The sequence below is a fragment of the Stegodyphus dumicola genome, chromosome 6 (genome assembly GCF_044657685.1).
Source record: "Stegodyphus dumicola isolate Sdum_Otavi_A_Nest chromosome 6, ASM4465768v1".
NCBI lineage: Eukaryota > Metazoa > Arthropoda > Arachnida > Araneae > Eresidae > Stegodyphus > Stegodyphus dumicola.
The window spans coordinates 174039668-174055964 of record NC_140773.1 but is presented as its reverse complement, the minus strand read 5'-3'; the positions used below and the strand labels follow the sequence as shown (position 1 = coordinate 174055964).

At 32.6% G+C, this 16297-nt stretch overlaps 1 protein-coding gene across 2 annotated transcripts in view; it reads left to right on the top strand.

The window, feature by feature from the left end:
• Positions 1-16297, top strand: part of LOC118182618 (uncharacterized) — a 269407-nt gene that overhangs the window by 25230 nt on the left and 227880 nt on the right. For both annotated transcript variants that reach the window (XM_085819175.1, XM_085819174.1), the window contains exons 4-7: positions 6730-6914; positions 7297-7414; positions 7496-7696; positions 8118-8229. In XM_085819175.1, the coding sequence (XP_085675301.1) occupies positions 6730-6914; positions 7297-7414; positions 7496-7696; positions 8118-8229 (616 nt within the window). The remainder of the gene's footprint in view (positions 1-6729; positions 6915-7296; positions 7415-7495; positions 7697-8117; positions 8230-16297) is intronic.

Genomic DNA, 16297 nt, shown 5'->3' with positions numbered 1-16297 from the left:
AGTCTCTGCCTGTATCATTCTCTGGCTAGATTGAATTTCCTCCAGATTAAATTCATAGCTCTGTTAGTCACTTGCTGCTAGGCTTGTCAGTTAGAATCAAACAATGGAGAATATTGAAATGAGGTTTGCAGAAGTCTGAGTGTTAATTTTATGTTGGAAGTCGCTTCGGAATACCTTTGAAAATGGCTTCTGGCGTTTTAAAGAACTTAGTGTTGAAATGTAGTGCTGATATTTCTTTTCTTACAGTTAATAATGCAAATTTGAAAGTAGCTTAAGAAAACATTTAAAAATTGAAGTTCTTCCCCCTTGCTCTCTGCTTTTAATAATATTTCCTTATTATTGACCTTTGCTTTGTAAATAGCACCAAGAACTGCCTTGTTAATGTACTAAATTGCCAAAATTACAACCCTATTTGGAGCATTTCCTCATGACGGGCAGAATATAAATTACCTTGATTAGGACTGCAAGCCTTTCAAAAAACCATTTGACTAGATTTACTACATAGTCTAAAAACAAGAGGGTTCTTGGTGCCATTAAGTAAAAGTTGCTATAATAGTAAGGAAACATGTTTTTAACTCCTGAGTTAATTAATTTAATAAGCAAAAATATCAGTTTCATGGTATATGTGTTATGGAATTTTTTTATTTAATTTCTGTTATATGTTTTTAGCAATTTTTAAGAGTTTTATCTTGTGTTTTGTAATTTTATTTGACACGTATATTTTTCTAAAATATACAGAGTTGGTCAACAAGTAATGGATAGCCTACTGTAGCTTGGTAAGTTTTAGAGAACTGAAATTTTGTAGGTGCAGGCATACTTTGAAAATACCATTCATATAGGATTAAATTTTTAAATGTCACACTATGATGTGAAGGTAACCTAAACTTTTTTTGCCCTGAAAAATTGATTCAAACTCAAATACACTGACTACCAATAAGTATTTGGACACCTGTGATAGAAAAGGAAAACTAATTTTATTCAAAATCAATTGTTGGTAGAGCCTCCACGAGAGGTAATTACAGCGTGGACCCTCCGGGGCATACTTTCCACAAGTCTTTGTGTGACAGCTAGTGGTATTTTCTTCCACTCGGCTTGAAGAAGACATAGAAGTTCCATCACCGATTTTGCACGGGTAGTGCACCCCTGAATTCGGCGATGCAACTTGTCCCAGAGGTTCTCGATAGGGTTCAGGTCTGGACTCTGGACAGGCCAATTCATTCGATGAACTCCATTGGCACCATACCAATGCTTGGTTAACGTCGAAACATGACAACTGGCATTGTCGTCCTGAAAGTAACAGGGGTCCAACCTGTAAAACTGCCACAATGTAGGAAGCACATTGTCATCCAAAATAGTGCAGTAGGCATCGGAGTTGAGCTTACCATGAATGGGGACCAAGGGTCCCAGCCCATACCAGGAGAAACACCCCCAGATGAAAAAAGAAAAAAAGTTAAAATTTTTTTATGACATATTTCATAAATGGAACACTGGCAGGAAACAGTTTTTTACATGATTTTATAAAGTATGATTCACAACATTTAAATTAAAAACTATATTTTTTACAAACAGCATAATACTTTTACAAACAATGGGAAAATAGTGGGAATCTGATTTTCCACACACTAGTATAATGTAAGCCTCTCCAGCTGAGTCATAAACTACCACTAACTTATCAAATGCCATGTGCATTTCTTTAGCAGCTGTGAGTAACCCATTTCAAATCCATATGGGAATAGAGGGGGAGGGGATTAGGAGTCAAAAACAGATCAACAGTGATAAACATCTTTCCTCGATACTTACTGGAGCTTTTCACATTTGGAAAATCCTTTTTAATGCTTCTATTCACTGTAATCAAAGTAACTTTATCGTGTTAAAAATACACCTTTATACTTCAATGTTCCCTTTCTGGAATATCTACATTTCTTAACTCACAGTAAAAAATAATCATCATCTTTCTATGATAACTTACTGTTTGTTCAATAAAATGATTTTTTTTCATTACGCTCATTGATTTATGTATAAAAATATTTGAATTTTAAATTTTATATGAATCTTTTAATTTTGCTTGGAGAAAAGTAAGAAAAAAAGCTATTTTTTTTTAAAGCCTATATACTATTTATTTTAGCAATCTGTGGATAACTTGGCAACATCGTTTCACAGTAAGCTGTTGCTAGTCTATGGGGACAAAAGGATAAATCAAAGAAATCTGTGTCAATGACTTCAGAGATTTTAGCATTTTGACTAAAACATTCAGGACCATGCTCAGCAGGTACACAGTCAACCATCAGAGCTTATGAAAACACATCAGTCATCGAGAAACTTGTCCAAAATAACAGATGCATCACCAACAGTCATACAGCACACAGATACAACAAAAGGGTCTATGTTAACACTAATCTTAAGATGGGAGATACAAAAGAATTGGGCTCACTGGGTTACAGGGTTCTTGGCAAGGAAGATGATGCAAATCAAGGAGAATGTGTGCAATGATGCTTTGCAAAGTTTCTCAAGGGATTGTCCATAATAAAATTCTACTTTTGAAAATGTATTCAGATCTTGTAAAAAAAAAGTTGATGTTGGCTATGATAGTATTACTACTATTATTTCCAAGGACACTGCTTGTAAAATGCTCTAAGAAATGCAGTCATGGGTCACAAAGTAAGGATGCTTTTACCTCTCCTAGGAACAGTGCTCATCCAAAAAAATTAAGTAAAAACCTCATTGATATTGATATTAGCAATAAACTTGATGCTCTTAGTAATACTAGTAATGCTAATGTAATTGACAATGCAAGTGCTATGTACACCAGTAATGCACTGTTAAAAAAAGTAGCACCTTTAGAATTAAGCCTAAACAATTATCTCTTCATTGAAATTCAATGATTTTGTCAAAAAACTTTTCTTTGATACTACTGCCATTTTTGTGTTCTGAATTTCTGGAGAATTTCTACAAATTACCCCAAATAGTAAGAATGACTGCAGAATTATAACAAGTTATTTATTGAAAAATAGCTTCCAACATTGTTTTTCACCCCCCAAAAAATTTCGAGACGATCCAAGTTGTACTCGGGTTTCCCTCTGACTGCACTTTGTAGACAAGGTAAAATATAAATTAATCCATGAAGGATTTAATATCATTAAGGTAGCCTAAATGATTACACTTAAAACAAGACCATGTTTCGGATCCAATTTGTGAATGAGCCTGGAGTAGGAAAAAATTTATTGCCTTTTTTCTTTTCCTGTGGAACCTTATAAATTCAAAGGAAATGTAGCCCAGTGTCTCTACTGTCAATATTTTTATCATCCTTCTAGTGATTGCTAACTTCTACAAAGATTTATAGAGCGTGCATTTCTACACAAAAGTTCTGACTGCCAAGTGAAGTGGATTTCAAAGCTTATCTGTTGCAGCTGTGGAGGTGATCAGGGTGCACATTTTTCAGAATGTTCTAAAAATCCAACTAATATTTGTAAAAGGAATATGGATAAAACTGAAGCCCCTGTAACTGTTAACTCAAGACCACATGATAAGGAGTCTGGCTCCACCATGCACGAGCATTCTATAAAACATAAGGTTCCAACTCTTCTGAGAGGTAATGCTCAATTTAACACATTCAAAGCAAAAGCATTCCATAAATCTGAGTGGTCTAAAACCTCGATGAAGAAAAGTATTAACATCTCTGATAGCATTTCACTTTATCTTCAAAGAGTTCAACAATGGAGGGGGGGGGAGAAACCACTTTGCTGAATGTTCTCATTGACATATTAAAAACCACTGCAGGTAGATCAGGAAATATTAGAGAATCTCATACACCCATCAATAAAATTTTTGAAATCCTGTAAGCCATATTTAAACATATTTTTTGGTATTTTCGAATTTAATTTGCTTGGTTGCTGGTATACTATGGATTAATTGGTAATAATGTATGTACGTTTGATATTTTAGATTAGTATTTCTGAATGTACTTTTCATTTTTCTTTCACATTTTTTTATGATCCCTTTGAATTCACAATTCTTTTATATATTTATTTTTGAAATGTTTGTATTCTACATTCATCAGTTTAGCAGCTTGCCTTATTTTCATTTACGAATCATATTGTTGCGTGTGTACGGCTTCATTATGAATTGAATGCACAAGTCCGATGAAAAATGAATCAAATTTATTATCGCAAAAAAAAAAAAAAAAAAAAAAAAAAAAAAAAAAAAAACACTTAAATTTCCTCAGATATTTGTACAATATCCCAATATCTTACAGTAGTTATCTATTAAACTACCAAAAACGTTCAATAGAACTAATTCAAAATAGAGAAAGCTAGTCCGATTTCATCGCGAATTCACTTCAGTCAACAACAGCAGTTTTCTAAACAAAACTCTTAAAACAACCACTAATGAATTGAGAGGTTTTCATGCAGCTTATATAAGCTTTTTCAATGCATGAGAATTTTCTGGTGTTTTCTCGAAATCAAAAAGAAACATTTATTTATTTATTAAATATTAAATGCATGTGCTCTTGTATCTTTAATTTTCTGGCTTAGCTTTCTCTTAATATTCGTCACGCGCTGCACTGCACGGAAAATAAAACAATTTAATTTATAATTCTACTAGCATACCATACTACATACATATTTAAATACCAAATCTGTAACAATATTATTATGTACATTGTTATCTTCATCTTTATGCACTGTGTTTTGATCAAATTAGTACAGTCAAAAGTCTTTAATGTGAACATCCATAATCCGGACCTCCTACGAACTTTCTGTGCATGCACGTTTAATGTATAACGGTCTGTATAAGCTAAGCTAAAATTATCTATTTCAGTTAATGTTGCGGATTGCGTTGTTCCTTAATCTTCGAATTGGATCCGGCTTATTTTTTTTGCAGACTGTTAGAGTAATTTTATAAAAGTAAGCTTGAACTTTCGATTATGTCAAAAAATATTTCCGATTCTGGAGCTGGCAGAGGATCTACAAAGCGAAAGCATGTTTCGATGTCCATCAAACAAAAAGTGGAATTGCTGCAAAAATGGATAAAGACATATCCTTTGTTTCTCTAACCATTCCAAAATCTGTTTATCAATTTCACGCTGCTCTGCAGGGGGGTACGTCGCGGCGCGCAATGAATTGGAAGTTGATCTGTCAGCATTATCCTTATCTTCATGGCAGATGTTGTTATTTTATTCGGCTTATAATTCCTTACTAAATGTAGTATTTCATCTCAATGTACTCCGTCTTTGATATGATTTAAATCAAATTCGTCGTCATTATAAATATCACGAATACACATCAAATAGTTTTCTGGTTGCAATTTTCTAATTTCGACTCTGCATAATGTTTGCTTTATGCATGCGCGCGTTGATAGAAATGTTTAATAAAGTAAACAAATAAATATTAAGCTTTTTTTGTGTGTAAATTTTGATACCCTTTAGATCATAATTGCTCTTTATTTCATAAATTAAGGTTTCATATTTTTAATTTTATAATTTCTGCATTACATCTTACCAGATTTAAAGTGATGATCTATAATCCGGAATCGCCCAAGTCCTGACGAGTCTGGATTAAAGACTTGACTGCAGTACCTCATTTATTTCCTAATGATATTTTCACAAACAGCCATGTTTTCGATGTCTCTAGATTCAGGTACTCTGGTGTCTCACCACTTCTGGAGGATGAGAGCAAATGCTTTTACGTACACAATTTCATTAATCTAGTGCTTTTTGATCATTTTTTGTGTTTAATGGATTTTTAACAATACGTATTTATTTTAGTTCATGGATTTTTAGTAATCGCCAATCATATTGTTACTTTTATTTTCCCCTCTGACACCAGTTGTTACGTTATTTTCTTCCTTCACGTTCGTACGGGATTCGTGTGGACTTGGAGTGATTAACGACAACACTTGATGAAGTATCGAAACACACTTTATTTGCCAGTATTGTCAGGAAAGCTCCAAAACACGTTTTACAGTCGTCAATGAGCTACTATAAACACGCTGACATGATCAGCGACATGGTTTTCATGTTATCAAGCTATTACGGTGGAGACAGCTTCACAGCAAAGCACTAGAGAACAGCTCCCGACTCTGCTTGGTCGTTCTCGGAACTCCAAGTATTCTCGAGACTCTCCACGCTACAACTCAACGATGCACTCAATGACACACAGAGCACAGATCCTGACTCTTCGGTTCAGTTATTTCCGGAGCTCAACCCGCTTTCTCGACGATGCACTAACTGCGATACACTATGAGACTCTTTGGGTGCATTCGATCACCCACTTGGCACTCTCTGCTCGATCGACTCCACAGCGATTGACTCGCTAGACGAGATACTAACTCGATACTATCTCACATTCTATGCGAGGCACACTGACTCGCCCTCTCGATGAGGCACATGGTTTATATAGCTTTCGGCTCGTGTTCGAAAACATTCTTGGCTAAACCGGTAAGAATTTGTTCCAGAAGGTTCTCCATCCGTCCACGGCATGTCGCCAAATGTGGCAACCCTGCCTTCCCTTGCCATTTTATTGCAAACCTAAAACTACTTTGAGGGAAAGCTATCTTACCACGCCTGTACATTTTGTAACAATATTAAGTATTCAGTTCAGGTTTATTGTATTTAATTTTTAAGTATTTAAAATTATTTTTAAAAGGCTTAATTTCTGTGTGATTCATATTTTTGGTGTGTCTAAGCTAAATTTTTTCATAATTTGAAGTTAATTTTGAATTTGATTTTAGGTGATGAAGAAAACCCAGGAATAATAACTCTAGCATTACGTCTTTTCTTTGCCTCCATTGAACATCAACTTTCTAACAGAAGCTCTTTTAAGCCAGATAAATTTGCTGATATTAATCACTTGAGTGATGAAGAGATTGAACAAGAACAAAAGCTGAAGGAACAGCTTCTTTCCATGCAGCGAGAGGTAATAAGTTTTTAAGAAATTTTAAAACAAATTATTTCTTTAATATCTTTTGTTTTTAATACTATTGAAATACATAAACGGGAAGAAAATTACTTTGCTGATATTTGTCATGCTATATATAAAACTAAGCCCCCCCCAAAAAAAAAAAAAAAAAAAAAAAAAAAAAATTCTGAGAGGCATACAGTTGGATTTAAAATTATTGATTTCAAAAGCAGCTGACAATTCTCGTTTCAAGGAGTAAAGATTCATCAGCAGTTGAAGGATATATGCTCTAGAAATTGGTTATTTCATACCAATTCTTGATATTGCACATGATTATCAGATTAATTTGAATTCAGTTACCAGGAAGTTTTGAGTCTTATTTATATTTTTAATATTTTAGAGTGGGAACTTGACAGGGTGCTCCATGACTGCAAAAAAGTCCTTTGCAATGTCATTGTGTGAAGCATTTTCTGATAATTTTAAATTTGAAGAGAGAGAAACAACATTGCCTTTCGAAGGTATGTCTAATCTCATCTTCATAGTATATGATTATTTTTTATATGTATTGTTAACTAATATTTCTTTTATATATCATATAGAGATGAGTGCTGCTCAGTCTGCTATGCAAATGAAAGAACTTTGTAAGAAGTGTGCTGATAAACAATCAGGCTGCTGTACTGTTTGGGTTTCTTTTGTTGAAATTTATAATGAAAATGTGTACGATCTTCTTCAGCCAAATATAAACTTGAGAACACGGCTTACATTAGGAGAAGACAAGAATGGTGATGTGTATATTAAAGGTTAGAAATATTGCAACATTTGTTGCACATTTTCCCTTTCTTTTTTAAAAGTTTAGACTTTTAGCACAGGTATTTATTGTTTAGAGATTTAACTCTACCAAACTGTCATTTCCAGGATTCACATTTATACTTTAATTTTCAAAGTACCTTTTGTATTGTAATAATTATCTGAAATATGTTTTCCAACTCAAAATTTGAAGCATTTCCTTATTGAATTTACAACAGATATAAATGCCAATAAATTTCTGCATTCAATTGCCAGTGAAGTAAGAATAAAATGCATCTGTTTTAAGTAGGATAAAATTTGATAACATTTTCATAAAAGTGGATTAAACTTTATAATTGCCTTCCATTTCTGTTAATTATTTTTAGCTCATTCATGTTTTTCATGTAATTGTTATTTTTTAAATTCTTATTTAAGGATTGAGAGAAATTTGTGTCTCAAACTATGAAGAAGCTTTGCGTCTTCTTGATTTGGGACGAAAAACATTGAAAATAGCATCAACTAAGTTGAATTATCAGTCAAGTAGAAGGTATAGTAATTTTTTGAATTATCAGTCAGGCAAAAGTATAGTAATCTGTTGGCATTGTTTTACAATTAACATAAAAAATGAACTTTTAATTTTAGGTTATTCAAAATGAGGCATATGCTTTGATGCATTTGTAGTTTTTGCTTTGTTTCTTAAAATATCCGATGAAGTTATCCGATTAATGTTTTTATGTATGACATAAATTCCAGAGTAAATTTGTGTAGAATAAATCTGTATACTCTTCTGCTATCAGGAATGGATTCAGAAATGTGTGTATGTGCGTATATGTGTGTGTACACACACACACACACACCTAAGAACATATATACATGTATACATGAACACATCCATCCATACATTTCTGAACCCGGTCCCGATAACAGAACAGTATCTTTTTTTAAAAATTATTTTCAAATAATTTTTTTTTGGATTAGCTGAGAATAATTTACAGCATATATAAAAGATTAAAGTCCTTCCTAATTAATTTATATTGCAAGAGGTGTATTCTCCATTCGAATCTTTGATTTTGTGTCTTGGTTTAACAACTTGAAAGCAGATTGAGGTTGTCTGAAAGCTTCGGCATCTTTTTTTCATGAAAATAATATTTAACTTAACCATTCTTTATATGGTTTATTTATGAGTTTGTTAAAAATAAGAATTTCTTTAATGTTACTAAATGTAAATATTATTTTGTAACTGAGAATATTGTATAATCTGAACATTCTTGGTGCTATTAAGCATCATTCCTTAAACATAACTACTAGAAATTTCCTCACTCCACAGGATTATATCTAAAAGTTCTGTAAGTTTAAAGTTTGACTTCCCCTCCTTTTTTTTTTTTCCTTCTTCTTATTTTGAGAAAAATTATGTGGTACACTGCGAAAAAAAATGGGACAGCTCATTCTACTGGGCCAATTTACGAAATTCAAACTGCGTTTTTCATGTATCGAAAGCGCGACTTAGGATATGTATTGGATTAAAATATAGCATTGTTCTAATATAGGTATTGTGACACAAAATCGAACTTTTTCTGAAATGACATGCCATTTTTTCCCATATTTTGATTCTACGACTTAAATTATGCCTAAATATTAAATTTGTAAAATTTGGTGCCAAATTTATGGAGAAATTGAAAAATTAATCTAGGTGTATTTTTTCAGTTGCATCAAGATTAATTCACATGGCAAACTTCTTCATATATGGCAACCTATTTTCCTTTCCCTTTTTACATAGTGCATGAGCAGAAAAAAGTCACGTCATTCCTACTTTCAAATAATTTTAACAAAGCGCCTAACCACATATGATGATGTTATCGCTGTCAGCAAATATGCCAAATTTCAAAACACACCAGTATATAAATTCACGTATATCTTCGGACATTTTAAATAAAAAATTATAAATTTTTGCAGGTATGTTTAGAAATACTTCTACTTTAAGGTGATTGTAATAATTTTATAGATTACAATTCAATCTTTTTCCGAAAAATTTATAAACATTATTTAAAAATACAAATTTTTAAAATAAATGATAAAAAAATGGGCAAGTTTTATTTGCAATGTGCCTGAATTTCAAAGTGTGAAAGGAAGAATCAAATAAGTTTAGTAAAAAAGATTAATAAATATGTACCAAATTCAATTAACATTGAGGAGCTAAAATTTTGAGAGCTAATTTTTTAAAAACTACTCGTGCAATTTTTACAAAACTTGGCAGTTTGGCATAATTTGAATTGTAGAATCGAAATATGTAAAAAAAATTCGTATATCATTTCAGAAAAAGTCGGATTTTTTGTTAAAATACCTATATTAGAACAATGCTATACAGGCTGATTCGAAATTACTTTTACAAATCAAGTGGGGGGATAGAGGCAGATGAACAATAATTACCATTGAACATAGGGTCGCATTCCGTTTTTAAAGGCAGAAAAGAAGAATATTAGAATTCCAATCTGAACTTACAACATTGTTGGGAGAGTGAATGAACGAGACCAAATGTTGCACAATTAGTTTAGTGACAAACTCAGAGAGTGCACAAAGTGGATAAAACCGAAATGCACATCTTTGATTGGCAAGGTCTCAACCTCGCAAACGATTGCAACAAGTTAATTATGTAATTAAGGGCTGAATTTTATCAACTAACTCCAACGTCTGCTGCATGCCAATAGCATGTAAAGCTCATGCTGCGTTCTAGCTGTCAGAACTTTGTGTCCCATAGAAAGGCGCTAGAAGTAGAATGAGTGCAGCAGAGTAAGTCCAGGAAGACAGGATAGAAGATGGCTAACAGAAAAACAACTGCTACCTTGATACTTGATATCAAGGTAGTTTACCTCCCTAATAAACAATTTCTGCTTAATAATTTAGATTATTGACTTGTTGCAATCATTTGCAAAGTTGAGACCTTGCCAACCAAAGATGTGCATTTGAGTGTAAAGGCCTGTCTACACGAAGTGATTTTTCTCGGCTGACTTTCTCGTTGAGCAACAATTTTAAAGATCTGTGCATGTGCTAAAAATCGGACGTGTTCTCTGCCGCAATTTCAGAACTGGTGTTCACTCCTCACTAGCGTACGATAAAATCGGAGTCTAGCCAATAAGATTGCTTTGAGTGATCACATGCTTTTCTTCTCATTTGGAATAATAAACAGGGTTGTATTTCGTTGGAGCGAAACTCAAAATTTTTCAACTAATAGATTTCTATAGAGAAAATGTTGTGTTGTGGGACACGAGTAGTGTAAATTTTAAAAATAAAAAATTAAGGGATTCTCTTATTTTGTCTTCTCCATTACTTTATATATTCAAATATTTTCTATTTGGGATGAAAATTATTTTAACTATCCCAAGAAAAGTTCCAAAAACTATTAATGATGCCATGTCATGGGTACTAGATAAAAATATTCAAAAACTACTTGAAATTGTGGTTGCACTTATTGAAAAAATTCAGAAAGCAAAATCTCCAGTCGAGAAATTACGAGACGGATTTAAAGCAGCTCGGAGACTCGTTGACTTCGCTGAAAATGTGAGTTTATCAGCTGACGAAGTACATAGTTTTTCCAACACCTCCATGCGAGCGATCGTAGCTTAGTGGTAAAGAGCAGAACAACTTTATCTCCAGACATCAAGATCATTTGTTCGATCCCCCACCTTAATTTTGGACATTCTGCGCCTGCAAGGACTTTTTAATTTCACTTATCTTTAAATTCGAACTGCATGACTTAAAAGTCACTTTTTAATTTTTCGCCTACAAGTGTGGTGTTTATTGAATTTTAACACCTTTCTTTTTATTTTTCGAATGGCCTTTGGCACGTGTTTTAGATCGACTGGTGAAAACTTTAGTAGTTTCATACCACCTTAAAAAGAAAGTCGCAAACTCAGTTTTGTGTAAACAAATTACAACCCAATTTAATACAATATTGCTAAATTTTATTAGATGATTAACTGATAGAGTCATATGATAACAGTTTTTAGACTGTATTAGTTATTTAATTATGCTGATATTAGTTTTTTTAATTTTCAATATTTTGCACCTTAAGACCTTGCACCTTTATGATATTTCTTATTTGAAATTTTTGCGCTCAAATTACACTGTTGCTTTGTAATGTAGTAATCTTTATTCTTTATTATTACTTTTTACTCATACTGGTTGGATTTTCATAACATTGTCTATTTATTCATTAATAAAGGTTTTGATATAGACCACAGTAGTTATTTTTTCTGAAACATGGTTATTTATTATTTCAAGATTTAAGTGCACAGATAGGAGTGCTAGAAAATGAAATTTAAAAAATAAATAAAATAAAAAGTAATCTGTGTACTCAGTACACAAAAGAAAAGCATATTTTTTTAAAAAAATTTGCTGCAAACTAAATTTAGTAAAAAATCGAAATCACGCGGCATGATCCGTAAATACTTTCCGAATTGTACCGTGTCTTCAATACGCAACTCCCAGAGCAGGGTATTACACTCACCATGAATTTCTCGTTGTTTGACCCAATTTCTGGTCCAAATACATCCCCTCTGCTAAATTCAAAATTGTAGCTATATCTATAGTAGCAATTTAAAGTAAAATAGTCATCCATTTTTTAACTATTGCAGAACACCGTAAGCTTTGTTTACAAATCGTAGACAGTCTGATGCTGTAGAGGATGGAAACACTCCCTTTCACAGTGATTGGCTGAGTGAATTCCTGTACTAACAAGAAAATCGTTCCTTGTGGACAGGCGAGCTATCTCAGATATTGTTGGCCAGCTGAGTTGGCCGACGAAATCGATATGTGTACACAGGCCTTAAGCCATCAAATTCTCAGCTCTAATTAACACTCAAATGCCAAGTTTTCATTTTATCTGTTTTGTGCACTCTCTGTGAGTTTGTCACTAAACTGATTGTGCAACATTTGGTCTCATTCATTCGCTCTCCAACACCATTGTAAGTTCAGATTGGAATTCTAATATTTTTCTTTTCTGCCTCTCAGAGGGGGATGCGACCCTCTGTTCTATGGTAATTGTTGCTCATCTGAATAAGTACTATCATTTCTCTTAATTTGTAATAGTAATTTAGAATCACTTTGTATATAAATCTAATACATTTCCTAAGTCGCGCTTTCGAGACATGGAAAACGCAAGTTGAATTTCATTAATAGGCCCAGTAGAACAGGAGATATAGAGCTGTCTCCCCCCTTTTTTTTGCTCAGTGTACCTATATGGGTAAAATGTAATTATATTTTTTGCATTTTTAGCTTTAGGTATTTGCTAAAAAATCTTGTTTTATCTATATGAAGTATTGCGTTTTCAAAAATTAGTTTGAACTCTGACAGTGATATTTTATATGTTTTCAAAGTGTAAAATGTGTGCTCTGGTACAGGGCTGTCCAACTGGCGGCTTGCGGGCCGTAAACGGCCTGCCAAATTATTTTTACAGCCCGCGAGTACATTTTTCTATTAATAAATTTGTTACTAATTTATTATTATTAATATTAAAATTATTTTACTACGTGAAAATTTAAATCTAATTTGAATTTAAAGTAGATGTTATTTAGTTTGCATAACTTCACTTAGCCTGGTTTCACTGAATACAGCAGCAATCCGTTTAATGTTTGATGATGGTTGGCACCACATATTATATTTGTGGTTTGTTGTTGTTTATCTCTTGTTGGCACACGTGATGTGCACACTACCCTGCACTATTTGTTTGATTCATGCAATTGTGCGAGTGCAGTCTTGTCTAGAATTTATTGAGGGGTGTTTGTGTTATAATATTATTAACTTAATTTCATATTTATTTATTAATTAAAATAATTATTGAATATGAGTGATACTAATAAAAGAAAAATAGACCTTGAAAATCAAGAATTTCAAGATCGCTGGGAGATAGATTATTTATTTATTCTGAACAAGAATGGTAAACCACAGTGTTTGGAATGTTTACAAATCATAGCTGTGTGTACAAAATATAATTTGAAGCGCCATTATCTTTCCATGCATGGAAAAAAGTATCATTCGTACACTCGAGACTATAAAATACCACTAGTGAAAAAAATGAAAAAGAAGCTGGATCATTAAATGATTTATTTTAATCAAGAACCAAAATTTCAAGAAGCATCTGTAGCTGCATCGTTTGAAGTTTGTTTAGAAATAGTAAAGGCAAAGAAGCCATTTTTGGAGGGAGAATTCATTAAAAAAATGTGCCATAAAAATGGCTCAAGCATTTAATGACAATGAAGTGGTAAGAAAATTTCAAACAGTATCTCTTTCTCACCAGATTGTAAGCCGACGTGTAAACGAGATTAACATGTATGTCACTAATAAATTAGAAAACCTAATCAATAGTTGCTGCTATTTTTTGGTAGCATTGGATGAAAGCTCAGACATTTCAGATACAAGTAAAATGCTTATCTTTATAAGAACCGTAAATGAAAACTATAATTATTCAGAAGAAATTTTAAAATTACAATCATTACACGGAACAACAAAGAAGAAGATATTTACAAACAATTTACGGGGTTCGTAGCAATCCTTACAAGTGCTTATAAGTCCTTATATTTGAAAATAAAATATAAAGGCCCTTATAGGTGCTTACTTTTTCTTTAAAGCCCTTATTTTTTTGTTTTTAGTGCTTATTTTTTGCTTTTAGTGCTTTTTTTTTAATCCTTTGTTTTTAATGAACGTGCATTTTTTCCCCGTACCAAAGCCAAAACTAAATAAATAACTTTTCTTCCTTATATGCAACGTCAGATGGTGAATCATACTCCCAGAAATTGCTTTCCCCCCTTCCTATGCATTAACGTAACCTATGGTATGCGCGAGAGTACAGACAGGTGCACATCGTTCTATTGGCCAAAGAATTGAAAACGGTAGAAAATTCTGGTACATTTGGTATTCTTTTCCTCCTACCCAAATACTGCACACGTTTGAATTTTTATCAAGATTTTAATAATTTGCATTCTTGTTCCGCGTGGTCAGTTGATATTCGTGTTTATTATGATCGTTATGCTTATATTATGAGCATATGTATGAATATTTATAATAATATAGTTGCAGAAACTGCTGAAGTTTAGATAAATTTCCAAAAATTAGTGTGTTTTTACACAGATTAGCTTTCTAAGGAATAATATTCGGAATGGCTTAAATAAAAGGAAAGTAATCAAATAGTCAAAATAATTTCATTTTCTTTGCCAATACATTATACAGTACGGAGGTTGGGAGTTTCTCCGCAAAATCTCTAATATTGAAGCAGCGGACTTTTTTTTTTGTCACTGTCCAATCTGGATTGAATAGGACTAAAAGTTTTTGCGGTCTACCTAACCCAAGCGAAGACTGATTCTATTCCAGAAATTTAATACAGTCTGTTGAAAATTAGAATCAGAAACACCCCAGATAGTAAGTCTCTTTCTTTCTATCTCTTTTTTTTTTCCCCTTTATTTAGTTCTTTATTCTCCGAATACCGGCAGGTGTTGATTCCGATTGCGTAATATCACATATGGAAGAATTATGCCGCACGTATTGCGCAATAACGTTTGCGCACGTATTGCGCAATAACGTTTGCGGTATTTTGCATTGATAATTAATTTTGATGTTCAGTCTGAGATTTGTTTATGAACACTTAAAAGAGTTTTACTGCACTTTCTAAGCAGAATATTTCTCAGTTCCGTTGGTCTATTTTTATTGATGCACATATCGAAACGTCAAAATCATTTATTTGGCCGAGAAATCTAAAGAAGGGCTACAATCTCCCTCACTCCTCTTTTTCCAGTTACTATCTGGAATATTCGGGAATTTCCGAGAATGCGGGCTAGTTAAGCTTTTACTGTTAAAGGATGACTGCATGAAACAATTTCCCGTCTTCTGATTTCAGAAATGTGCCTCTTTTTTACTTAAATTACTTTGCTTGGAATATCTGTTAAGGGAAAGCTGTTATGCAATGAAAATTTAGAAAATGTTTAGAATTTTGATTTAGGTTAAATTATTTAAATATTAATATGAGTGGAAAAATAAATTGGTAGGTGCCAAATGAATACAATTAATATGGCTTATTATTATTTATTTTCTATATTTTCAACTGAAATATCATCATTAAATCTTGTAATATTGTTTAGTTCTGCATAGATTTTTTCTCTCTTTGTAAACTAATTCTGTAAATTGAACTCATTTAAAATTTAAAAAAAAAAAAAAAAAAAAAAGTTAATTGTTTTCCATTGTTGAGGTAATGCTCATTCTCTTAATAAATATTGCATTGCTCATATTTTAAATTACAAGTCTAATTTTTCTTTTAAGGTTATGCAGTTGTGTATAATGTAATTAGACAGGTGCTTATTTTTTCCTTAAAATGTGCTTGAAAAGTGCTTATAGGTGCTTACTTTTTTTAACTAAAATGTGGCTATGAACCCTGATTTAAAATGCTCAGTAAAGCAGTATGGCAGATTTGATAAGTGCACTGCTATTGTAACCGACGGTGCTAGAGCTATGATGGACAAAAATATTGGGCTCGTGGGACTTTTGCAAAAAGAAGGAATAACATGTCGTATGTTACACAGTATTATCCATCAGGAGGCATTATGAGGTTTATCCCTACAAATAAAAGACTT